Source organism: Limanda limanda, chromosome 3 (assembly GCF_963576545.1).
Source record: "Limanda limanda chromosome 3, fLimLim1.1, whole genome shotgun sequence".
Classification (NCBI taxonomy): Eukaryota; Metazoa; Chordata; class Actinopteri; order Pleuronectiformes; family Pleuronectidae; genus Limanda; species Limanda limanda.
This window is the reverse complement of record NC_083638.1, coordinates 25,003,221-25,030,874: the sequence shown is the minus strand read 5'-3', so window position 1 is coordinate 25,030,874 and position 27,654 is coordinate 25,003,221. Positions and strand designations below refer to the sequence as shown.

Below are 27,654 nucleotides of genomic sequence, written 5' to 3'. Positions count from 1 at the left end.
ACATTTCCTGATATCAGGCAGATGCAAACATTAAGCAGAATTTATATAATGATGTTTTTCAGGTCAATCCAACTGAACTTTGAGCATAGCGATGTCAGGACAGAAGGGTCTGTTACATTTTTATAAGAGGACAGTTAGATTAATAATTTCCATGACAGACACCACAGGAGCAGTACGGAGGCGCTTTATGTTTATTCTGTTTTTTTCTTTTACATTTGAAGAAACAGTCACCATTTACTTTAATTGTATTGGATTTGGCTGAAACGCTGTTCACCCCTGAAACTCCAAAAGCGGTTTGTGGACTCAAACACTTCTCTGAATTTTCATTTTTGGGTGAACTATCTCTTTAATGAAGTGGATCAATAAGTTCATAGTGTTGATAGTCTACATTTTTTCTCTTTTATTGAAAGAGATGCAAAGAAAAAACAATCACTAAGAAGCATCTCTTCACACGGATCCAGCTCTTTGGTGTGTGTGTGTTTGTTCACTTTCTGAGTCCTCGGGGCAGAAACTTCCGAAACTTCCATAAGTGTGAGTCTGGGCGGATCCGTCCTCCTCCTCCTCCTCCCCCCTCTGATCCAGGGCTTTCCTCCGGGATGGAGCTGTGGACGTGGCTGTTTGGAGAAGCCGGGGTGGGCGCTGCAGTCGGCGGGTGATCTCAGCCCTGAGCAGCGGAGTGTGGAGGAGCCCAGCGCCGCCGCCTGCCCTCATCGAGCCCGCCTGGATGGCAGGGACACCCCGGTGCGAGGACAGCCGAATCCACAAGGTATTTCACCGGGAACACAAACAGCAGACTCTCGGTTGCGGTGGGACGCTGCTTCGATGTTTTTCGACCCGAGCAGCAACTTTTAGTGGAAGTGATGCTCGCTGTAGCTGCGCAGTCTGCAGGGTTCAAACCACTGCGTAGATGTGTCCGAGCTAACGTGTGCTAGCGTTAGCATGCTAACTTTAGTTCACTGACAACGAGACTTTGGCCAGCTTCAGGAGCTTGTTCCTTAAAAGCTCCGTGACGTGGATGAACCTCGTTGTTTGTTCGTGTTCACACCGTTGCGTTATAATGTGTTTCTGTATTTTTAACATCACAACTCTGAAGTGTGTCCGTCCTGCTCATCGAGCCTCACAGGAAGATGAGGACCAGGGATTTAACAAACCTGCAAACAACAACAACAACAACAACATGCTGAAAGAGTTCTGCTGAAGTTAGGAGTCAATAACCAGTTGAATCTTTTACTCTCACTTCTCACAGTTCATGAGCTGCAACACAGAAGCAGACATTTTCTCAAGTACTCAAATATTTCCTTTCAATTCTACCACTTACATGTCAGGAATAAATGCTGTGCTTTTTACTCAGTGTATCCAATAGATGGATTATTTTACAAATCGTAAGAGCAAATTAGAAATTATACCACATTGTAGATTTAAGGTTTGATATGTGATTTCCAGCCTTTTTTTGGCTTGTGACTCTTCAGGAAGATCGCAGTCTGTCCTGTGGCCCCTTTTCAGAAATGAACTCCGAAAGATGTGCAGAGTCTTTCCAGAGTTTGTGTTATGTGCACGTAGGAGGAATGTAGCAGGAGATTGTTCAGGTCAGACAGTTCACAGCAACCGGAAGATATTCAGAACATTAAGAGAGGAGAGGGTGACCCCCCCCCCTGGTTAAAACTGGGACAGAGGAGGAGAAAAACCTGCTGTGGAAATTGGGAATCGCTCCAAAAGCACTCGAATCTCATCTATCTTATAATGCGTCCTCTACTTGTTTTGCTCGTATTTTTCATCCCCAAGATATTAGAGAGACCATCAATACACCCACTTTCTCAGAGTGAATTTCTCATATGGGCTTATTTTCTGGAAATCTGAAAAGGTGACTGGCAGAAAAAGTTCCGGAAAATGTCAGGAGCAGCTGACTTGGACATTTGTGGAAATTCTTTTTTGGAAAGTTTTAGGAAAACATTGGGACTTTAGTGCCTGTCTGAAAGCAGCTGGAAAGTAATAAACTCCTCTACAAAATGAAATGTTTATCTCATTTCACCAGAAGCTCTGGAATCTCTGAGTCTTTCCAAGTCGACATCCTCTTCTGTGTCTCATCTTGCATGCTGAGAATTCTCCAGACATTTGGACATTTAACTAGAGGGCCGGCTGGAAAGGTTCTGGAAAATGACTCAAGCAACTGACTCAGACACCCTAAATTGAACCTGTGACCCTTTGGAGGGGCCCAAAACTAAACTAGAAAATGCAAGTTCTTATCTTACTTGTACATTTAATTATCAGTATAAATCTAATGATGTCATTCAGGATAAATTACACCATGGACTTTAAGAAATTGCGACTGGAATTTCCTGACATTTAATTGACCAAATAGCAGACCTGGTTAATCATTCAAAATGATCATTACTTGTAGTACTTCCCTAATGCTATTAACAATATCATTCCTTGTTTATAAAGGTAAAAGAGAGGCCTGTCCTTCTGACTGTTTACTTCTCTTGCAGCTTTACTGGTTGCAAGTGCTCTTCGGACCGTGGGACGGATGGAAGGTGGAAGCTGTCGAAGGCCCCACTGGGCTGTAGCTGCTCTGTTGATCCCGGTTACTCTGCTAATGCTGACCTCCTCTGGGGCGTCAAGCAGACAGAATATGGCACAAACCACAATGGCTCATGCAACCGCCACTGCTGCGGGACCCGGCCACAGCTTGACAGATGACCTCCCAGGCCTCCAGGCGGTAGCAGCCTTCATAGCCAGTGAACAGGCTCATGTTTGGCTCCTGTCCCTGGTGGGCTCTGTTGCTGTAGGCCTCAGCGGGATTCTCCCCCTGCTTGTCATTCCCATCGAGGCTGGAGCAGCCCTCAAAACTGAAGGTAAGAGATGGTGATATGTAACCTATACACTGTGCCTTTGAATGCACAGTACTCTACTGTAGGCGCCTGAGCAGACGATGATTTTAAATATTGCTTCATTTTGAAAATATAATCTACTTTCAGGCAAATTGTAGATGTTTAATGTCCCATTTACTGTTGTTAAACTCTATTAAAATGGATCCTCCACACTATGATCACAAACTCACACTTGCTACATAGCTGTGCTGATTTGACAAATCACATCATATATCATAAAAACAGTTTTTTTCAAATGTGACATATTTGAAAAACATGTCCACGTGAGCAGATGAGGAGCTGGGAACGATAATCCACTTGGCTTTGCACCTTCAGATATTTCTCAAAGCAGAGTTAGCTCGGCACTTGCAGGATTAATATAACAAATGTATTCAACCACCTTAGAAGGAAGCATGCAAAGGAACAACGGAGCACATGTGTATCTTAACAAAGTCCCAAAACATAAACCTCACTGACCGATGCATGAGCCCTCAAAAGAAACTACTTCATCAATTTTAATATTTATTTGCATTATTTCTAGTGTCACCTGGTTACTTCTCTCCAACTCTCTGTGCTCAAACACAATATTTGAATACTGTTCCCAATACAGTAGTTCGCATGTAAATGTTTTTGTGTTATTGTTGTCAGACACTAGAATACGTATGAAATGGCGACTGAGATGTGTCCCATCAAAACATTTATGTTACCCAGAAGTCCCTTCCAGGCAGTTGCAACTTTGTGCACTGCAGACATCAAGATTTTACAACCACACTGTCACTCAACACACAAGTAAAAGGCTACGGCTGAGCTGTGATTTCAGCTGCAGTTACTTAAAAAATTATCACTCACAGACAAAGTTAGAGGCTCATTCACAACTGTGTCTGTGGCAGTGGTGTCAGTTTAATGAGAGGGATAGAGAGGCGTGCTTGTTGAGGTAAAGCCCGGCCTCACACTCCAAGGCAACACTACCTCTTCTATGGAAAGTACTAGTAAACAAACTGCTATATTTTTCACTAGGGGCTTTTTTTTAAAGAGCAACTCAGGGTTTTATTATGACTATCCTTATTTAGTATAAATATTTTATTTGGTATGAATAAATATGTGGATTGAGGGTATTTTTAAGACAGAGACATCAACATGAACACAAATCAGACAATGTAAATGTCAAACAGCTAGATTAGTGAAGTAAAAAAAAAGGGAATCATCTCGCCTCATTAACCCAACACAGTTTACCACAATGCTGTTTAATAGGAACTCCACACAGGCAAATCCGTCTGCTCTGGCATCCACAACTCTCGAATTTCTCACAGCTGTATATAAAAACTCCAGCTCTTTACTGGCTCGGTAGTAAATCCCAGCTCTCCATTCCCCCTGAACCAGAGAAAACAAACCAGGGGTCCCTACAATAGAACTGCCGGGTCTTTGTCAGCCAGATACAGAGCCAGCTGCACCATCTTCTTGGTTCACAATGTTAGATTGTGCACAACTTTAAATGGGTGGTTGACAGATTTACAGTTTTGACTTCATGAACTTCATTGCATGTTTTTCTGAATGAAGCATGACTTGCCTCAAAGTGTGAATGACTCTAAAGAAAGCAGACTGCCCAGAGATCCTTTAAAACATCCATTTACTTTACTTTAAATTGTCCTATTTAGAAAACGTTATGTAAGCACCATACATGTTAATTCAAGAGCATAGCAGAAATTCTCTATATTTTTGTGAAAACAATTTCAATTCCTCCAATAGTTGGTACATACACTCATTCATCTTCTCACCTTCTGAGCTTCAGCCCCCAGGGATCAGTTACTGTAGGTCATCCTGAGGCCTCTCCAGTGGCCCCACCCAAGAACGTGGCATTTTAGATTTATTTTTGGCCTCCGGCTTTCATGTGCACTCCTAACCCGAGGTTAGGCAATACCAGGGGAACTCGTCAAGAATATCAAAGTCTGTGGGATACGTGACCAAGCACTGTGTATGCTAGTTTCCCAGTTTAAAGACATTTTAGTGCTTATGTTTCAATCCAGGTTTTTTGTAAAGAAATTATCAATCATTATGTTTCTGTTTTTTTTCAAGAAACTTTAAGAGCTGTAATTCTTAAGAGTGGTTGTGATCGCAAGAAAGAAACTTCACATTAAATCAATGCAGCTTTCTTCTATTAATCCCGGTACACTGTTACCTTGTTTATTTACTCTTCCTTTGTGTTTTCTCAGCTGGATGCCAGAAGCTCAAGCAGCTGTTGAGCTTTGCAATTGGTGGTCTCCTTGGCGATGTTTTTCTTCACCTTCTTCCTGAGGCGTGGGCGCTCTCTGGCTCTTCAGGTTGGTCTCCTTTGCACCAAGGCCATCCCCACCTTTTGTAGCTGAAGTGTGTGTTGTTTCTTTGACTCACTCTTCCCACTCAGAAGTAAACCAGAATGGTTGTTTGCTGTTATACCATTACTGCCACCTCGCTTTGCCTTCCAGCTTTTCCAAAGAAAACACGGAATTTCATAAAGCTCTTTTAAGGAGAGTGTTTGCTGTGTAATATCAATCATACATTACTTTTCATCCAATAAAAATCATACTGTTTGTAAACGGATTATGTTTTTCTTATATTATGTGATAAACTAGTGTGAAACAGAAGTTTTGGTTATATAATCTTTAACTTGGTTCTAGTTATTAGAGACAGTGTTATTTGTAGCACTATCACTCACATATTTAATGCTGGTATAATGCCGTAGTTCACTTGTCACTTGCTGTATTTGTTCACTCAGTCTTGTGAACATCTGCTACTCTACAGGTAGTAAACACAAACACTACAAGACCCAGGGCTGGTGGGTAATCGTCGGCCTGTTGGCGTTCCTGGTCCTGGAGAAGATGTTTCCAGACCGAGACAGCCATGAAGATCCCACTCCAGACTCGGACCTGAATTCTAATACTCCTGTAAGTGCTCCAGCTGTAATGTTGTGTTTGAGGAGAATCTGTTCACTGCTGTCCAAAGTAGTATCGCAGCTCACAGACCTGTCAGAACAAGATTTTCAAATATTTCATTGCTTTGCATAACACACACTCCCTCCGTGTTTGGGTTGCATACTTCTCTCAGTGCTGTCAGTGTTTTGCTGACTGAAGCTTCAGATGACCGTCTGTGCAATCAACATATAGGCTACACATTCTCCTTTAATTGGCCTAGTTCGACATATTGGTAAATATACTCAATGACTGCTTGTTAAACAAACACATGAAATAAGAACATTTGATTTATTTAGCGTTAGATTTCCCTCATCTGAATGTTCTGTACATTTTACTGTTATAGTAAACTTGTCTGACTCAGATTATTGTCCTGCTGCATGAAAGACAAACTCTGGAAAAAGTCTGGATCCAATGTTTTGGACATTTTCCATAGTTCATTCATGAATATTAGATCTGTTCTTTGTCAAACAAAGTTGAGCTTGCAGTCTCTCAGTAAAAGACTCATTCAAGGAAAAGGTGTTTTTGTTTCTACAACTCCCCAACCCCCCACCCCCAACCCCACCCCCAAATGCCAGTCTATATGTTGACCAACTGTTGGCTCTGTACACACTAACCATACAATCATGTGAGTAGCTTCAACCTTCTCATCCAGCTCTCAGTAAAAAGCAATCAGTCATATTTTACAAGTCAACTCAAACTATAAACACCATAAATTACATGGATGGAATTCATTGAACAGCCTAAGCTCTGAGATATTTGTCTAATGTGTAGTAGGTGGAAACAGCTGCTCATGTTTTTCTTTATTATTAGTGTGGTGGGAATTTGTATTTGATTCCCCGGTGAGGAAATAAACCAACAGACTGAGTGATCAATTCAATGATATCAAAGTATTTAATTAATGGTAGAGAAACAATTTACAGAGAATAGGTTTGAACACAAACAGAGTTACTAAGATGCCAGCTTTTATGCACAGGTCAAGGGTTTCCACGCCATCCTTCGATATCATGCAGGCAGGACGTGTCCAGTGCTCAGACATTGCTCAGAGGATGGGCAAAATGACCCCCCCCCTCTCTCCTGAGTCTATAGACACAGGGCACAACATCAAATAGTCACAAGGACTTTTAGGTTCAAACTAAATAACATTTCCTGATATCGGGCAGATTAACATTTAGTAGAATTTAAATAATGATGTTTTTCAGGTCAATCCAACGGAACTTTGAGCAGAGCTATGTCAGGACAGAAGGGTCTGTCACATTTTATAAGAGGACAGTTAGATTCAATAATTTCCATTTCCATGAATAAGTATTGAATGAGTCTGTTTAACATGCATCAGAATGAGATGCTTGTCAAACACATGGCTTCTTTGTGAAGTCTTGTTCTCCGGTAGTTGGAGCTGGGACGGCCTCGTCCTCCCTCCTGTTTTTTGTAACAGGAGTGCGGGAGAAGATTTGAATCCACGACTCAGCTCCTCTTCTAGAGTCTATTTTTAGTGCCAGGTGAAGCAGCTGCTTGAGCCATTTCAGTGTCCACAGGAGAGCTGAGCACTCCGTTTATAGACAGAGGCTACAATAGACCGGGACAGAGACAGAGAGGGTCAGTGTTTAAACACACTGGGTGGATAGGCTACGCTGAGCAATACATACTAGGGTTGTAACTTTATTAAGATTTATTTTGTATTGGTCAGACATTACATGTGTAGAAAGTTGCTGTGCTTAATGCAAAATTTGCATTTTAATTTCCTCATTGAACAAACCTAACAAAGTGTTTTTCAGTGACAGTGTCTGTCAGACTGCAGGAGGTGATTGATAGCCATGGAAATTCATCACACTTTATTACTTTTGCATGCTTCAATCATAGACACAGAGCAGACATCTCCTTGCAGCGGCCAGAAGACAGCAGGCTATTTCCCTCTCATTTAATGTGACTCATTTTAAATAGCAACATAAGTGGTTTCTGTATGAGGGAACGGGGAAGTTGGCTGTTCTCGGAAATAGGAGGCGACGGCCTGAGACAAATCTGTCTCCTTTTATACATTTCATATAAAAATATTTTGAGCAGTGTTATAATTTAAGGCTCGGAAGTTTTGAAATGTTTGGAAAATAAAGCAGAAGTACAAGTGACTGCTTATAACACCACATGTGGAAAGTTCTGAAAATACTCAGAATTTTGTTCAATAGCTGTTCTGTTTGTGGTGGGTAAACCCTGTGACACAGTGGGAGAAACAATAAAATCCTTGTTTATTGTTTCCATTCACATTAGTTTTTATGAAGATTAGTGTAAATGGTCAATGTGGGCAACACGTTTCCTTGGGGGAGATGTGTCCCTCCAAGTCAATTGCATGTTACTGATGTTAAATGATACTGGTTAGTAGGAACATACAAATTATTCATAAAAATGTTGATGATGATAGTAATGTGCAGAGAGGGCACACATAGAGTGTTCATTGTAGCTTTGTTTTTCTTCCCTTTTCTCTGCAGGCACAGCCTAATTCAGTTTTCGGTGAAAAAGCAGTGGTATCACTCCGAAATGGGAACCATGCTGAGTCATGGAAATCCTCCAAGCAACAGAGTCTGCAGGAAAGATCAGGGAAAATAAAGGTAATGCTGACAACCAAAACATCCCCTACTTAACAAAAAAGACAGAAAATGTTTTTAAAAACTGAACTAATGAGTAAAGATAGATACCACTGGAGTTAAACTGTTGATGTGTAATGTTTATTTAATGAGACGCATGTTTTGTTTCCTCAGTCTTCTCCAAGAGTCATTTGGTTTTTCATAACTAACACAACTAACTGTCTTTAAATAGAGCACCCAGCTCCTGACACCCTGAACTAGCCCCCACTGATTTCACGGCGCACATTGTTTCTCAGCATTTAGTTATGAGCGCTTCAGAGTGAATACAACTGACCTTCATGTAAATGGGTCGTCACATTTGTTCAGTCTGGGAATTCAGGAATGAATTAATGAGGTAACAAATTAATTAACTAAAATACACAAAATTAATTGAACAGTTCACCTCCTCAGGGTCTCACTGACAATATCAGGACAATCTGATGTAGAATTCAAATAAAAGCCTTTGGGAAATATCATATTTTTACTGTTTTGGTTGTGGCAACAGAGAAGGAGATTCTTGTGGAACTTGATAAAGATGACGTCATTGAAAAGATGGCAGAGGGCAGTGAGTTACTGCGCCGCCCACTTGTTTACTACTCTGGTAACCGTTACATCAACAATAGGGTTAGTCTGCAAAATGAGAGATCTGGTGCTTTGTGTGAAAAATGTAGCCTGGAAAGGGAGTCAAATTCCCAGGCTGAATTATTGTCAGACAGACAGTCCGCCCCTGTTTTGAGGAGAAGCTACAGCCGTGTGTATAGAGATACAACATGGGCGCGTTTAAATCTTTTCTGCTTGTCTTAACACGTATTGGTCAAAAGGAAAGGTGGGGCACATCTTAAATACTTCTCGAGCATATCAGAGCAACAACAACAAAACTGCTCCAGAAATTCACGACACATCACCAGCAGTTGCTTTCTCAGAGTGTTTTTGCTTTTTTACACTTGACTCAGATTCAGTTTTTTTCAGAGGAACAGATCATTTACAGCCTCAGTTTTTAAATGGGGTCAGACAACAAAGAAATAGGTAACTCTATCTTTAAAGTAGAAATCAGATGTATATTTAAACAAGTGTACGTTCTCTGTTTTGACGAACATTTTCTCAGATTCAGCCAGTGTTGTTTTAGCTGATAAATAATCACATTCTACAGTCCGCCATAGTTTTAGTTGTGAATAATGAAGAATGATGTGAGTTACAAAGGCTTTGTGTTTTGTGTGTCACAGACAAGTGGATACCTGAATCTCCTTGCCAACTGCATTGACAACTTCACTCACGGACTGGCCGTAGCAGGAAGTTTCCTGGTGAGCAAAAAGGTAAGAAGCAGCAAGTCTAACTAGAAGATCCCCTGAATCCCCATGAATTATTCTCTGGAAAATTTGTGAAAAATCCCAAAAAAAACACAGCAATGTTAAAGAAGGTGAAAGTGCCCCTTTGTCAATATCCATATATTCTTGGGAAATGTCCAATCCTTCCACCAAGTTTCATGGGAATCTGGTTGATTGTTTCTGTGTAATCGTGCTGAAAAACAAACAACAACAAACCAACGACCTGAGTGAAATCATAGCCTCCATGCAGGAGATTAACAAATGTATATTCTAGGTGCGGACTGAAACAAAATGTCAATTGAATGTGAATGCAAACGTATTGTTGACCCTACAAAAGGCTGAATATTAAGCAAAGCTTGAGAGCTGCACAATGACCTCAGAGGAGCGCTGTAATAATTAATGAAAGCAAAGGACAAAAATAAATCAGGGGTATGTGGACATCCGACTCCTCCCTCACGAGTGCAGTGTTTGGCAACGTGAATACTGACTCAGTGTCTGAGTGTCGACCCGCTCCGGCAGCATTCTGCTTTCAGACAGGACCACTCAGGGCTTTCGTCAACACTCCTCAACAAACTTTTTCTCTCTGTTTGTTCAGTACCTGTCGTATTGTGGTTTGGGCTTGTTCAGAACAGGTTGACTCTAAACTGCAGGGACTTGAGTTTGCGTCGCTTCAGCAGTTTACTGTATGTATTTGTATCAGTGGGAATGAGAGAGTCCAGCTGGAGAGACATAAGGCGAGCAGCATGAACTCTGGATCAGTGCGCCGGAGAGGAAGTTCGCTAGATGTCTCGAACATGCACACGTTTCACCAGCATGTTGTGTTTACGCTCATGCACAGTTGTCACAATGTGATTCTGCCACATTAAAATGCTGTGCGAAAATGATATGTCCAAAGTAGGGTTGATTTAAAAATGAATAAATTATAGTTCACAGTTTGTAATTCTGAAGGGCTGATGAAAATAGCTTGAACTTTTTTGTACTAAGTCAGACAAAGTAGTATTTCTTTATAACAAAGCCGTGTTAATGAGCCTTTTCTTGCAGGTTGGGTGTCTCACCACCTTTGCCATCCTGCTCCACGAAATCCCCCACGAGGTGAGATTACACGAGTCTTGGTTTAATTGTACAGTCTTTCATTTGTATCCTAAACATAGAAGTGCAAAGTTTGCTTTCAGAGTTTCCCGTTTACATGATTTAAAGGATGTAGATAGAATCGGACCTCTATGGAAGTTCGTTTTTGAAGGTTGAGCTGTCCCGTTGTGTTTATCTGCAGGTGGGAGACTTTGCCATCCTGCTGAGGGCCGGCTTCGACCGATGGAGTGCTGCTCGCATGCAGCTGTCCACAGCGCTGGTCGGGGTCTTGGGGGCTTGCTTTGCTCTGTGCACTCAGTCACCTAAAGGCACAGGTAAGATGAGACCAGTTAAGATACAATCAAACCCAATATTGATAATGAAAGACCACTTGGAAGTTGCCAGAATCAGTCACAAGTGTTTTGTTCCATTTCTAGAAAATGCCACAGCCTGGATTTTGCCTTTCACCTCTGGGGGTTTTCTCTACATCGCCCTGGTGAACGTGATGCCTGACCTGCTGCAGGAGACCAGTCTAAAGTACGTTGGATGTTTTCCAGCTTGAATGTTGTTAACCCTCTGAACCTCAAGCAGCTTCTAGGTGTTTTTGCTTCTGTCACATTTTTATGCACTTTGGGTTCATTTTCACTGCAATATGAAGTCATGAGGTATAGAGATCTTAAACATGTATTTTGTAAAGTATAACAGCAAATTCCATAAATCATTAACAGCTAAATTTGGATGTTCTTACATGAATCCAATGCAGGACCTGAAAATTCACATTTTGTCACCTTATGGAATCAGGTTGTGTTGAGGAACATAGAATTTTATATCTTTTACAGAATCTTTTTGGTACAAACATTGTATTTTTGGTAAACATGTTGAAGAAAGCGAATTTTAATTTTCCATTTGTTGTTTTTTTCTGACAGAGGGTATTTTCACATGTGATAGTTCAAGGACCGTGGGATAGTTCAAAATTAGACAATATTTATTTGCTGTGTCAGCAAATGTAAAATATGGCATCTTTTGGCGATTTGTTTTTTGTTTTCTGAATTTGTTACATCCATGTTTACCAGCTTGTCGTCCTGCAGTCTTCACGGCTTCATCGGTTTGTTGTTTTGTTTTTCAGACACACTCTGGTGCAGATCCTGCTCATTTGCTGTGGCGTGGGGGTCATGGCTCTGCTTTCTGCGATTGTCGACTGAACACGGAGGCCTTACCAAAGACTAAATCTCACCACTAGAGAGAAACCCCGTTCTCCGCAGACCCCTCACATCTGGTACCTCCCATGCGTAGAAACTTTTTGTATAAGACACTACACCGCTTTGATATCACCTTAATGTTACACTACAACAAAATGGTCGACAAAGGAACAGCACTTTATGGATGACTGAGCGGACGACCTCGATGTGCTGACCGGACATTTTTGTAGACACTTCAGACTGTGCCAGACGTAAATATCAAGGGAATTCAGAGGGTTTGTGTGGAAGTCTGTTACCAAATTATTTTCTATTGTCGATCAATCGTATTGTTTTGCACCTTTACACATGTAAACCGGATGGACCTGCTCAGCAGACCGGGTGTTGTTGGACCTCCTTCTTAAAATAATTGAACCCTAAATAGTTTAAACAGTATTTAAACAGATTGTTGTGCTTCCTCGATTTCTGATGTAACTGCTGCCTATTTATTGAAAAGAAAAGAGACAAGCAACTGGGTTTTATAAGAGTTATGCCAGAACCACAATGCCATAATCTGTGTCTTGTCAAGAAAGAAGTGCCAAAAAGTCAGGACAGGCTGTTCCATAAGTGTCGGCTCTACACCAAAGTACAGTTTCCAGTTGTATCGCCCTCACACAGAGCAGTCTGCACCGGCTCAAGTAGATGCATAAAGTTGCAGGTTGCTACCGTTTGGGTAGAGTATCCAGTTTTGACTTGTAGTTGTTACAGTCATGGAACAAACAACAGCTATTAACCACAAAGGCTTATTCACGTCATGTTTTATCATTCAAATATTTGTTGACTCAACTCCTGGTGAAAGTTTCCACTTCTAAATAAATAAAATGTAAATTTCTCTATAATCTTTATTTACTAAGTCTGTTTATTTTTATGTAAACGTACTAGAGGGTAATTTGAAAAAGTGGGACGCAGGCTTTGTATGGATCTTAGTGAGATTAGTAGAACCGTGGTATTGATCGGTGGATCTGTGTTAAGGTGCTGAGGCAGCACAGTGGGTTGAGTTGACCTCACCGCACAAAAACCTGTCCACCATTAGCATATTTTTACTGCAGAGAACCCATGCCCGAAATGTCATATGGGAGTGAGGGGAGGGGGCATTGACTGTGTGTTCAACTCTTGTCCAATTTTCTACACAGTCTGTTTGGCAAGCTTCTGTTGCCATAACGACTCCGCCGCGGGTTGCCTTCCTTAGTCATCAGCCTGTGAGCAGCCTATTGTCTGTGGGAGCCTTCCTCTGTCACAGCACAAAAGGACAACAAACAAGCACTCAGCACACGCTAGTGGGAGAGAGTCATTGGGAAACAGTGCAAACACAGGAGTGAAAATTTGTTCATTGATGCTCAGCTGAGTTCACACTACCTCATAGTTTAAGAAGACAAGTGTGGAATTCCTGGAGTCTGGATTCAAATGTTCTTGTGGATGACAGATATGGCACTCAAATTGCCCACATGTGTGAATGTGACCTGTTGTTTGTCTTTACTTATTGTCCCTCTGTCCCACTGGCGATCTGACCATGTAGCCCCCCCTCCTCTCACCCAATGTCAGCTGGGATTGGCTCAAGCGCCCCTCCCACCCTCAGAAAGGACAGGCGCTATAGTGGTGGAGATTTATTAGTTTAACTTGTCATTTATTTACCTGTGGGCTTGTGAAGTTATTACCCTTTAGCTATAGTTTTATATGTTTGTCTAGTTTTCTTTACAGCTGCCGTGGTCAAGTTTTCCTCTGTGTCTGTTTGCAGGATTGTGCAAAAGCTACTGGACGCATCAGCACAAAACTAAACGACCCATTCAATGTAGGTGCTGATTCGGATCAGGGGGCGGATCCAGGAACTTTTTTCACTCTCTTTAACATTGTAAGATAGGTTTTCATAATTTTGTTGATTTTTCAAAGAATAATTAATGGATATTGATGAGAAAAACAGGCATGTTTAGGGATTAGATTATGTGGGTGCAGATCCAAATAAAAACCTATATCTATGTGGTTTAGGGGGACTAATGCACTCACTATCTTATTGCCATTCTAGCACTTATTGTTGTTAATGGCCTATGTTCACCAGGTGACCTGCAGGGGAGTGAATGCTTTTGTTCGTCCCCGTGAATAAAGGTTAAATTGATGAGATCAACAAGATTAATTCTCTAGGTTTTCCTCCTGTCCTATCACTATAAAATTATACTTTATATTCAAACATGTTATTATTGATATTTAGAAAACAAATCAAATCTGAGGAGACACTTAATAGCCATGAGATAAACAGCCTTAACAATTCACAGTAAAAGTAAACACTGCAACTCATAAATCAAAACCCTCACTTTGTCTTGCTGCTGTTCAGGAACTCCCTGGTTGTTTCTAGGGAGAAAAATGATTGATCATTGTTTTCAAAGATTTTTGAAAACAATGACAACACTGCACCTGTGTTTCTACATGTTTACCAAAACCGTAAAGGTGACCATCCAAGCGTCTCACATGACCACTCCCCTCCTGGTCCTGTGCGCTCCCCCATCCCGCAGCATCCCGGAGGAGAGAGAGCGCTACAGCTACATCACTGACTCCTCCTCACAGCGCTGGTCTCCATCCATCCATCCCCTCTCCTCCTCCTCCCTCTCCTCCTCCTCCTCCTCCTCCTCCTGTACCATAACAGATGGTGGAAACAACATTGCATCCACCGGGCACCACAACAATCGACCGCAGCATCCCGTCCGGACGACCGTGGCCCCGCAGCATCATGCTCCCTGCACCGCGGGCCTGAGCGAGGCTGTGAGCGGGGACCAGCGCCGCCACGGCCGCGGAGGAGGAGGAAGCTTCTCTGTTCTGGGCTCTCCATCGAGCGGGGGGGGGAAGATGGCCGCTATGAAAATACTCACCAGCACGGGGCTCTTCTTGGCGTTCTGCGCGCTGGGGCTGCTCGCCATGGCGATCTGCACCGACTACTGGTACGAGACGGACGCGCGCAGGCACCGGGAGAGGTGCAAGAACTACGCGAACAAGCGCAACGACCCGGGCTACATCTACATCTCCAACGGGAACCTGCCGCTCCAGATGCCTCCAAAGAGCCCGGAGAGGAGAGGCCCAGATGCTGCTGCTGCTGCTGCCTCCGGGCCGGTCATCACCCGGGCGAAGCGGCACTTTGTGGCCGCAGCCTCCGCCATGGAGTCCCACTGCAGCCGGCAATTCAACTCCACCATCTCCGGGCTGTGGAGGAAGTGTCACCGGGAGGGATTCGACCTGGAGATCGAGGACCTTATATACAAAGGTAAACAGGGGCAGTGTGGAGCCTGCAGGCCGTGATGCTCTGCGATGAGCTCACAGCTACAGACACAGGAGCATCCACAGGCCCAGGCCCCCCCCTCACATCACCGTGTGCCTGTGTGCTTTCAATATTCATGTTAGGATTTGGAGGATTTCTTCTGAAATTCATGTCATGTATGTGTGTGTGTTTTCGCTCTCCATGCTGCTGAGTCCCTCTCTGGCTGCATGAGATAATGGCCGGTTTGGTTTAGCTCCATCTTCTTTTTTTCTTTTTTTTTGCATCTGCAGAAGATTGAACACCACACAGGGGGATTTGAGCTCAGTGCAAAGCAGGATGTAACACTGACAACACAATGCACGACAACAAGAAGCCGAATCTCAGGCCTCACTCGTACCTGCTCCACAACAAGTCCCAGACACAAAGAGGAGAATGACTGTTGTTGTGATTGGAGCTGTCAGAGGCTTCATACGTATATTTAATGGCACATTATTTAAAATATGATCTGTCAGCTATATAGGCTATATTGTGTGTCTGGGCCTGCACCACTTTATCTATGTAGAAATAATAATAAACTAAAATGATAGACCGGGACAGTCCCCTTGTGAAACCACATGTAAATTCACTAGATCCTAAATTCGACCAATTTGCACACACTTAAATATCATTGCCTTGAACGCGTCTGATTGTTTTTCATCCAAGTCTATGAATTCTTCTCAGAGAAATCAGGGGAAAAGCCCCCAAAATGCCCCCATCTCACATCACAATATCATGGATCTGTCCCAAATGTTAATGGGTGCTTTCCTGACCCACACCACATCCTTCCACTTAGTTTCGTGGTAATCCGTCCTGCAGCTTTTGTGTAAACCTGACAGACAAACAAATACAAACGCAGACGAAAACATGACCTCCTTGGTGGAGGTATTTATTTATTGTAATAGGCAAAGTCTGAGCACCTGGTGTTATAAAACCAGGCTTTCACTCCTATAGCAACAATGTACAGATGACGTATAAGTGCCATCATCGTAGCTGACTGTGCCTCATGGCCTCAAATGACTCCAGCTCTTGCTTCCTTCACGAAGCTTGTTGAGATTGTCTCAGGAAGGTGTCGATTCACTCCTGTTTTAATAATAAGGTTTTACTGGAACTAAGTACACATCTGCCTTTGTCTCACACATTGTGTTGGAAAGGAATTATTATCACGAGCCTCACGAGAGGTAGGTTAATTGTATTTGTCGTAGAGCTGTTATAATGGATATTAATTGTACGTCTGTTTATGATCATCTGTCCTCCCACCCACTCCTTCACTGCTCAGATTAGATTCTGCTTATACAATCTATTTAACTTCTATTAAAGGTGCCTATTAATTGTAACTCCTGCACCGTAGGTCATTAATAAATAACACAAATAATTTAGTCATGTTCGCTCTGACATGACGATACTCACCAGTTAGGAACCAAGTTTAAACCATAGACTGTAAATAAAGACTACTATACTTAATTCAAGGCAAACCTGCAGTGTAGGGGATAGATCCCGCCTCCTCCATGTCCATTGATGGGACATGAACCAAACTAAAAAGTCAAAGATGGTTTCCGTCAGTTACGGTAGTTATCATCACAATGATGTTTGTTCAACTGTTCAACTTCATGGTGAGATGTATGTTAATTGATATTTGATGCTACAATAATGGACTGAAACATTATGATTGACAGCTGAGACTGACTTGTGATTGGTCAAGCTCATGTATCGACGGGACCATTCACAGTCTTTGGCTCCAAATGAGCAAGATGGCAGCGTTTGTATCCAGTAGGTTTTGGCTTCATTGCTGGATAGTGGGAGGAAGTGGAAACTGGATGTCCATCTTTATTTCCAGCCTATGGTTAAAAGACATTGTGAGATCAAATGTTCAAAAAGTTCCTTCTTTATAATCTGACTTGTAGGCAAACAACACACAGCTCTCAAGTGATGGAGTTTAGAATCCTGTGTTCAGGCTCAGACAGACTCAAAGATCAAAGCTGCAGAAATGTTTTGTGCGTCTCATCGAGGATCAGGATTTATAGGAAATTAATTTTTCAAGTACTTGAAGTGGTGAACTCTGCTGGTGGCCAAGTGTAGAGGTGTGTGTTGTTTGTGTAGTCACGGTTACTGTGTTGATCATCAAAGTGTCGTGACAGCACTGATGCCAGAAAAAAAAAGCAGCTTCTGCATTTAACAGATCCTGTGGCGTTGGACAGACACTTTTCTGTGTCCATATGAATGATGAGGATAATATGAACAGTATAATCATTATTATTCATTTATCATTATTATGATGAGCTCTAATCCTCTCAAAAATCAGATATAATTGATACCTGATAAATCTGCAATCATAAGCATATTAATAGATGAGTTGATTAAGAGAAAGTTAAATGGCAGCTATTCTGATTGTCAATGAATTAATCATTTCATGCGTCTGTCAAATTTAAATGCCAAACTTCCAGCTGCTCTATTTAGAAAATAATCCCACATTAATTCTTTGGGTTTAAAATGTTGTCATGTTGCCAGTATCAATTGTTATGAAGTTAACATTTCCTTAACATGAGATGCAAAATGTTAATATCAAATTTAAGTCCTACCATGTATGATGGTGCATTCTTCCTATATGGAGCATAGAGATATATGATATACTAAACGTTTTAAATCTGAATGTATACAGTTTTAAATACTGCTCTGACAACCACATACATATATAGAGAGTGACTTTAAATGAGAACAATTCAGGTTCTGTACATGTCCTCCTTGTGGAATAATCCATATTGTTTCCTAATCCCTCTTTAATAACAATGTAAGAGTGGTGGAGAACATGATGTTAATAAGGCCATCTCCGTTATTAAAGCTCAGCGATGGTGTATAATAAATGTGTGTATATTTTATTATAATCCCACGTGTGGGTAGAAGGTTCATAATTAGATTTTTACTTGATTATCTCTCTGCTTGTATTAATATTTTTGCTCCAGTTATAATTGTCTCCATCACTTTTTTCTTTCTTTTCCAGGAATAATTCAAAGATGTACATCAGTCAAGTATCACTACTCTTCGTCCATCCTACCACGAAATCTACCTATCAACATCACAAAGACCATACGACAGGATGAGTGGCACGCACTCCGTAAGTCTGAAAGTGTCCGTCTATCTTCATCCAGTTTGTTAAACTTAATAATTACTGTTTATTCCTTCTTCGCATCTTTTGTTCATACACATTCATTCTTCTGCTTTCTACTTCTATTGTATTGAATGAACAGACTATTTTAGCAATGAAAATAGGTGTGAGGAAAGAAAAGCCAAAATCTATCATCTGATAATTGTCAACGTTTCACTTTAAGTCCCAACCAGAAATTCTTACTATGAAATGAGGGGTTTACACTGTAAAAAAAGAAAAGTTGACTCAACTTAAAAAAGTAAAGCAACCAGCTGCAACGCTTTTTTGAGTTGACCTAACTTAAGGGCTTGTGAGTTGTGTCAACTTAAATAATTAAGTTCACTCAAAATGTTATATAGAGTAGCTCTGAATGGTGATGTTCTGTTAGACTAACTTAACATCTCCATTCAGAGCTACTCAAATCTACAAGTTAGGAATACTAGATTATATGCATGCTAATGATTTGAAAACATACATCAACAGAACTGGATAGTTTCAGTCGAGAGAACTTAAACTTAAACTTGAAATGCTTAGTTAACTCAACTTTGCTGCCCATCAGTTGAGCTAACTCAAGTTTACTCTATTCATACTGTTGTGGAAATTCAATAATAACAGCAAAATTCTATAAAGAATCTGTTTATTAAGAACACAGGGGTTAACATTATATACATCCAATAACTACAAAAAAGGCAACATTGAAATTGCAGCAGCTGGGATGCTTAAGTGAACTTGGTAACATTATACAATTATTTTCAAAGATAGAATATGTAAACACATAACAAAGTGCAGAACCAGCTCTCAATACTTTAGCTATAATATAGAAAACAGTATGATTGACACTATGAATCACAAAACATGTGTTAGTCAGATACTTGAGGAAACCACTGGCCAAACCCAGCAGTGAAGAAAGTGCATCCATAAAAAACATGTAACAAGACACAAACGTGTTCAGTTGCAGAGATAACCAATTCCAGCACTTAGTAAACACTAACTTCCAATGGGAACATGGGATTCGTAGCAACACTACACAAACTTGTGTAGCTACTACTGAACTTGAAAACATATTTTGAGGAATAAAGTGACATGTCTATAGAAAGTGCATCCATAAAAACGTGTAACAAGACACAAACGTGTTTAGTTTCAGAGACAAACAAATCCAGCAGTTAGTAAACACTAACTTCAAATGGGAACATGGGATTTGTGTAGCTACTACTGAACTTAAAAACATATTTTGAGGAATAAAGTGACATGTCAATGTGTGCAAATATGTGCATTGAACACATGTCTATGTGTCATGGTATCGGGCTACTTTAACAAGTTGTTTTTCAGAGCCTGAACACGGGCAGAACACTCTGTGCCAAGGTTCATAAAAATCTTTTGAAGGGCCTCAAAAGTGTACCTCAACCCTTTGGGGTAGTCCAGGTTGATGTTGTAGATGCATCCAAAGAGAAGGACAATGGCTGTACTGATGTCAGAGATGTCCTCCACAACAACCTTTTCCTCGATGACAAGGGCAATGTTGATTGTTCTGGGCATTGAGTGAGCTCTCCCAACATCATCTTCAACAATGGTGACTATGCCAAGTTGAACACCTGCAACGGACGTTTCCTCTGAGTCTGTATCATAGAGAAAACAAACAGACATTACTTAAATTTTTCATCACCACATTTATAAATAAATTATATACCCCTGCCCATGAGTAAAGTGACATGCACCTTTATGAGTTAAACTTTGAGTGCAAGTGACCACTGTTCAAAATATGAAGAAATTTCCTAACGACAAATTTAAGATGCATTAAAAAATACAATTTGTAAGGCCACCAGATAAATTTTGACCACCCAGATGTCATCAATTAATCCATGTGAAGGGATAATTTGTGCGAAATCTGGCATTTTTTTTCTAAAGGTGCTCTTAAAATTCAGCTGGTGTGCAGTTTAAAAGGTGTGGGATAATCCTTTGATTCCATAAGTGTTAACAATCCAAAAAGGATGGACAATATCTCACCCTGACAGTGCATATAAAATCGGCCACAATCCAAACACTAAAACTTGCAGCAAAATTTACTGATTTAAGGTTTTTTTTAGGTCAACCCTCATAGATTACCTCTTGATAATGTGTTTTTACTTTTATTGTTAAAGATTTCAGCCTTAATTAGGGATAACTACTTCTATTACATTAAAGGGAATATAAATAAGTGGTTTTATTGCATATTCCTATCAAATGAATGCGTTTGCTCCCTAATCAGAGATGTACTGGCCCCTTGTATATTTATATTGGCCCAGCTATTAAAAAAATGGAAGAAAAAAACTTCAATGGTATAAACCGAAGTATTCTTACCAGACATGTCTTCAGGACGTTGCCTGGATTCTCCCTCAAATAGAGAGGTAGACCTCGGAGAGCTGTGGCCTTCCTTTGTGCAAGCACATTGGTTGTCTGAAAGACACAAATAAAGTTAAAAAAAATATACCATGGCCTGAAAATAAAATCACACCACACCTATTCACAATTTATGTTAATGTCTGTTTGCAATGTGAAAATGCACTCTCAGAAAACCTTAATTTATCTCCTACTTGCATTACCTGTTCATCAAGGTTGTCAAGGAGGGCCTTTAAGTCCTTTCCTAGTGTCCCGCTACGTGTTCTGTAAAGCTTTATCAGGTTTGAGGCGTGTGCATCCAAAGATGTGAAGAATGTCTTCTTTAGATCCACTTGAGTGATTCAAAAAAACTCAGCATATATCTAAGAGAGGAGAAATAACAGTATTAGTGTTAATACAGACTCCAATTACAGAAGGTGCCCACATTGTACAGTTATAAACTAAAAAAGTTTGCTACATCCGGAAGCTGAGCAGAATGGTGGAATTGGTAGAGCATTTAGGACATTACACATTATATAAAAAAAAAAATCTTACCAACAGTAAAAAGTAAACAATAAACAGTCACATGCTGCCTCAAATGAGTCCTTAGATGGGCTATGTATTTCTTTGGGGCACAGATGTCTTTAAAGTCACACAATTGACAAAAAAAGGTGACTTCTACTTCAGTTTTTCTGGACTTTGTGTGTACTCTTGAAAGGTGGCATTTTAACCCACCGCTTGTTTTGAAAGTGCAGCAGCAGTCAGTGTACAGGCACGGCAGTGGCCAGAAGCGTCCCCGGTAGTGGCAAAGTCGGTAATGCTTGAGGAGAATATCCTGATTAGGGTGCGAGAACTTGCACTCCTTACACTGCATCCAAATCCTGTGAAACAAGGAAAACACATTTAGTTTATGAGTTTAACACCACCCAAATGAACAAACTCAATTTGGCTGAGGCAGAGGTAGGCAACCTTTACATCAAAAGAACCATTTTGCCCACTCTTCGCCCAAATAAAATTTGTCTGGAGCTGAGAAACATATTTGATAAGAAAGCTTATAAAGTTGCATTTATGAAATTATAGAACAATAAAGAACTGTTGACTTTTATAGCTATTTTTACCTGTTACAAAGGAAAACACCAAACTCTTATGAAGAGAAGAAAAATACAGAGGCAAGTGTAGGTGTACTTTGAAATAAATTAAACACAGAACTATGTAGGGCTATTTGAGTTACATTTCCCCATATTTGTGGGAAATGTATGAAATAAGAAGTAGTTATTTTGAAATAAATAACACGTGAACGAGCTCTGTATGAAAGCTTAATTGTTAAATTCACCGTTATGCTAAGATTCAAACAGAAAAGACACCAACAGACGACACATACCCCAGTATACACAAGGAGAAGATCAAAATTTACCATTATTTTATTGATAACTCAACTTAACACGTTGGTAGTTTATAAACGTAGCACGGTGGTTTGGGTGGGGTTGGTCTACAGATAACTTAAAGTAAGCAAACACGTGGCTTTCACGGGTAGCTAACAGGTAGATTTTATGGATAGCTTACACATGTAGTTTTGTAAACGTTGTGAATCATTGCATTCGAAAGACAACGGGTCGCAGAATAACCAGTAAAATAGCGGCGGGAGTCTTACCTAGTTAGTGCTGGAAGAAAGTGAGGAGGACACGCAGCCGTAGGACATGCGGTCGGAGGACATGCGGTCGGAGGACATCAGTCGACAAAACTTGCCGTCGGGCGATATCAGGCGGCGGAACTTGCGATAGAAGGACGTGCATCTGATCAACTACACCCCAACATGTCCAGACAAGCCCACTCTACCTGAGAGCGCTGGGCTGGCGTCTCAAAACACGAGTGCGCAGTGACGCTGACTACGTCATGACGTCGCTTTCAGGACGCGGAAGCCACGCTGAAGCGCCGTGCAGCGCTTGCTCCAACATTAACCAACATTGTCCCATCAATAATCTTTTTTTTCACTGCACTTCTCCACTTCAATTATTAATTTAATGCCATCCATGTTGAGGAAGTTCTCCGCTGATTTGCTCTGTTAAATGTCGGCTGTCGAGGGTAAATTACGTATTCTCCACTCAAGCCTGTGTGGAGAATACGTAGCCCCACTCTCTCTTTTTATCTTTATCACTGCTTGTGTGGCTGCAGTGGATGGGCAGAGGGGGACATTTAATAATGTGGTTGGTAAAAGTGGTAAAATTAAAACTCCAAGACGACAGAAGGTGAATACAAAGTAAGGGGTAAAAAGAAATCTGAACATGCTATATATATATATATTTTATATGTGTGTGTAAATGTGTATAATAATAATACAAGACATACATATATATGTTCACATATGTATATATGTTTGTTTGTGTGTGTGTGTTTATATATACATATCTAAGTAGATATATTCCATATATAAATGCATTCATATCATTCAATCTGAACTTATATTTGCATCCCGGAGCTGGCTAAGCAATATTTGAAGTTTCCTCAACTTAAAATGTTCAGTTGACTGCACTACTTATTTGTAAACTTGAAACTTTGGGTTTGCTCAACATTTAAAAAAAAAATTTGCTCACTCAACTTTTAAAAATAAGTTAGACCAATGATTTTGAAGTTGGGCTTTTTACAGTGTAGAAGTATTTGTGAAATGTGGTGTACCTCAAGGCACGACTCCGGTTCCCATCTTATTTTCATTGAATATGTTTCTTGTAGGTCACATTATTTTAGAGATTTAAAAAAATAAAATAAAACACTTTAGGGCTCAGGGAACCCGCTAACACATATTAACATCTGGCTGTTGTCTGCAATGGGAATAGAATGGAATTCAGAGATCAAAAGACTCTGCAGTAGATTCAGGTTTTTATCAGCTGTGATGGAAACATGAGGTTCTGGTGAATGTGTTTGTTTCATCTTCTACTTCTTTAATTTGCCAGTCGAAACAGTGCTGCTGCACCTTTCCAGTGCAACGTTACAAACGCTCATGTACTTATTGTTTCTTATATATTGAGAACAAACAGAGTTCATCCCTCTCCGTTTAAGTAGCAATCTAAAATCAATCAGGCGCCACTGAGTTTGAATGACAGAATGAAGTCAAATATATAAAGGTGTATAACCACTGTATTACTGGCGCTGGTCTCCATGGTGCTTTCTTCTGTTGTGTGTTGTGTTTACCGCTTCTGGCAAGTTTGTGACGTCCAACGTGACTCACTGGGAGGAAAGAAAACAGAAAGGCAAACTTGTATACTGGCAATGGGAAAAGACTCAATCACCTTTTTGAGCAGGTTTACCCTTGTTTAAAAACACCATGTATAAACATTAGTCTTGGTGTAATAGAGATAGATTTTTGTCTCGGTTTTGCTAAAATAGATTCATTATTTCTCTGTGCTGTGATCATTCATTCACATCATCTATAAAACAGTCAAACGCTGACCCTTACGTCAACCTCCTTACACCGCTCACCTGCCATGTTCTGAATTGTTTGAAAGATTGTCCTCATCATGGTGAAGGCACAGCTGCCCTTCACTCCTTAACGTGCAGTATCATTGATATTATAAGCATCTCTCCTCCGTGTCGAGACCCATGACCAGAGTTTATCAGGTCATCTCTATTAGGGAGCTATTGGCTTTTGTCTTATGTGAAGACATTAGGAAGGACTGATCGGTGTCATCTTTTAAATCTCTCACTCAGACACTTGGACAGGCCTGTGTGTCTGACTTGATGTGTTTGACCTTGGATTGCTTCAGTAACGATTTTCAGTTTGATGTATGGGAGCTTTTATTTGACTGCTTCTGGGGGTTTCCTTTTATGTTCAGTGCAGATGTGTCTGGGATTTTCTGCTGTTTGAAATACAGCGTTGTGATTCTACTAGGATGTGGCTTTGAACTCGCTGTACTAAAACACCACATTCTTATTCTTATTCTATAAATTGTCCAATCTTAAAATGTCTATCATTACTGCTAACATGTTATATCACTACACTATGCTACTAGTGTAATGAATGCACAGTTAAATGGTAATCAAAGACCAGAATAATCAGGAAAAACCATCATCATTAAAACAGTATAATAAATCAGCATCATTAGCCAAATATTGTTTCAATGATAATTAAGCACAATTCCACTTGGTCACAGCAAGAAAAATGAATAATTATCATATATTACAGTTTGATCCTTGTAGCTTATTAATGATGTTGACAGATTCTTAGGTTGTCAATTACTTCTTGATATATTCCTTATTGCTAGTTGATTTTTATATCACATCTTACATAGTGAAGTCAAAATAAATTAATTTTCAAGCTTACTCAGAAACCTTTATGTGATAGACTAGGGTAGGGTGAAAGATGCTGCGTCTCCTGCTTTCCCACACAGGACAGTTATCTCCTATGTTCACTGACTGAGGAAAAACAAAGACAATATTTTTCATAGATCTTTTATGTGATCTCTTGTAAAGCCAGTCACATTATTATTTGACACTTGATAAAACGCAACACATTTTACAAATCTGAAGTTATGTGTTATACCTTCTCACTCTGCTTTCAGAATATATAAGCATTATATTTACTGGATTTGTCTTAAATTGTTATTGATGAAAATTAAATTGTGATAATCATTGGTATTGTTTATTACCTAGGAAGAAATGTCCCAGTAAGACATTAGAATGTACCAGTACAATACAACATGCACAGCACGAGTAGCCTAAAACTGAAGCAGCTAAATAATCAGCCACCATTTATTCTGGGCTGTTCCTGCTGTGACATTTCTAAATGTCTTCAATGAAAAAGGTCTATTTTCGTCTCTGCTTCCTTAACCACTGATACTTTTGTTGTCCATTAGATTAACGTGTCACATGCTCATTTACGCTAAAGTTCACTGTGAGGTTTTCCTCTCTGCTTTCAGATCTACGAAGGATGACGGCCGGCTTCGTGGGCATGGCTGTGTCCATCATTCTTTTTGGCTGGGTCATTGGAGTGCTGGGATGCTGCCAGCAGCATGACCTCATGCAATATGTAGCTGGGCTACTCTTTCTCATGGGAGGTACTGTGAAAGCACATATGTTCACATCCACACACAAGCACGCAGACAAAATCCAATTACATTCAATTTCAGTGTTGATGTGGCGACAGCTGAGAGCATCTTTGGGTTTGCATGAGATAGTCGATCAATGTTGAGCAGTAACATGACTCCTCTCCTGCAGTGGGATGCACATGTAAGAGTTTACCAATCGAAACTGGAACCATTTACAATCACCGCTTGTCTCTTCTCTTCACACAGGAACATGCTGCATCATCTCCTTGTGCACATGTGTAGCAGGAATCAACTTCGAGTTGTCCCGCTACCCCCGCTACATGTATGGCCTCCCTGAGGACATTAGCCATGGCTATGGCTGGTCCATGTTTTGTGCCTGGGGGGGGCTCGGGCTCACATTGCTGGCCGGCTTCCTCTGCACCCTGGCCCCGTCCCTGAGCACGCCCACCCGCACAACGCCCCACAAGCCAAGGCAGGAGAATGGCACCGTGTGACGGGACTGAGGCGTTGTGAGGCCAATGGCCCACCGAACACAGAACACCCCACACCCTACCAACTTTGATGTACAACTCTGAAACAGTTTTTGTCTGATCACCATCTTACACCGCCCCTCAACATCGCCATCCCCCCCTTCAGTGTTTTCAGTGTGTGCCTGAGTTGTGACAGAAGGAGCAAAGTAATGACAAACTTCACGCACCTAATCCCCGAAACACGTGAGGGACCTCCAGGAACCGGAAGAGCAGCACCGACGTAACATATGACTGAGACACGGCTCTCACAGCACAAATAAGACACTTTTTGGTTCAGATTTTTGACCTGCTGACTCTCTGGTGATCTAAAGGTGACTGTTTTGAATTTGTCTTAAAATGGTGCTCTCTTAAATGCATATAGCCACATACACTCCCACACTAACACACACACACACACACACACACACACACACACACACACGCACACACAAACACTCACACAGGCACACACACACCAGCTTGTCCACATATGCTCAGTTACTCCGGGTGAATCACGAGAGAAATCATCCAAAAGGAACAAACCCACAAATATCAGGCATCCTGTAAGCATTCCTCTTTCAGTCGAGTGACGTGTGCTGTGTTGTTGTTCATTATGAAAAAAAAAAAAAAGAATCAGGTGTGGACTGCCCATCGCTTATCTGTAGTGTATCACACTTAACGAATATCAAACGTGAGCCCCGGGGGTAGAACGCCTGCAGCGTCGGCAGAGAACAGGACGGATCGAGCAGCGAGGTCGGTCTCGATAAACACGGAAGTAAATTTGCATCGAAAAGAAAAATAATTTGACGCTTTTTTAAAGAATCTATATGTACAAATGCATCTCTACGTAGATCCAGATCATTCTTTGTGTAAAGTAGATTTTGAATAAGAAATGTTTTCTGTTTGTGTAGAGGTGAGGACGCCTGGACGTATGGGGACGATTGAGAGTGACAGGATAGAATAATGAATCCATGATATATTCAGTGTGAAGGTATTTTATGAGAAGTGAGGAGTAGAACAGAGCATGAAGCCTCAGTAAACTGCTGAGCTGTGACTTGAAGCCGCTGTGCTGTTGCCGCTCTGAGAGACACAGTTGTTTGCCGACAGCTGAATCAAAACCGGACTGTGGAGGACGTGTTTCATGACTCCATTGTTTACCCTTAATATCGGTCAGCAGCTTTGTGTCATATTCTGGATTTTAACATGAGAAAAATAGGCAACCTAAGTGATCCCCTCAAAAACAAAAGCACAAACTGGATTCACGTTTCCCATCTTCA

At 40.9% G+C, this 27,654-nt stretch overlaps 2 protein-coding genes and 1 long non-coding RNA gene across 3 annotated transcripts; 2 read left to right on the top strand and 1 right to left on the bottom strand.

The window, feature by feature from the left end:
* Window positions 1-430: 430 nt before the first annotated feature.
* On the top strand, window positions 431-12,894 carry slc39a13 (solute carrier family 39 member 13). The gene is made up of 10 exons (XM_061068163.1): window positions 431-766; window positions 2,487-2,852; window positions 5,078-5,185; window positions 5,646-5,788; window positions 8,293-8,412; window positions 9,651-9,740; window positions 10,794-10,844; window positions 11,023-11,155; window positions 11,258-11,357; window positions 11,947-12,894. Exons 2-10 carry the CDS (start codon window positions 2,525-2,527, stop codon window positions 12,020-12,022), a joined length of 1,149 nt encoding a protein of 382 aa, XP_060924146.1. The 5' UTR covers window positions 431-766; window positions 2,487-2,524; the 3' UTR covers window positions 12,023-12,894.
* Window positions 12,895-14,890: 1,996 nt separating this feature from the next.
* tmem276b (transmembrane protein 276b) lies at window positions 14,891-26,362 on the top strand. The gene is made up of 4 exons (XM_061068786.1): window positions 14,891-15,302; window positions 18,331-18,444; window positions 25,740-25,877; window positions 26,115-26,362. The coding sequence occupies exons 1-4, from the start codon at window positions 14,891-14,893 to the stop codon at window positions 26,360-26,362; spliced, it is 912 nt and encodes a 303-aa protein (XP_060924769.1).
* On the bottom strand, window positions 20,676-22,651 carry LOC132998951 (uncharacterized). The gene is made up of 4 exons (XR_009678014.1): window positions 22,481-22,651; window positions 21,565-21,710; window positions 21,054-21,212; window positions 20,676-20,907 (listed from the first exon to the last, which is right to left on the bottom strand). It is a non-coding gene; the product is annotated as an uncharacterized LOC132998951 (long non-coding RNA).
* Window positions 26,363-27,654: the final 1,292 nt, after the last annotated feature.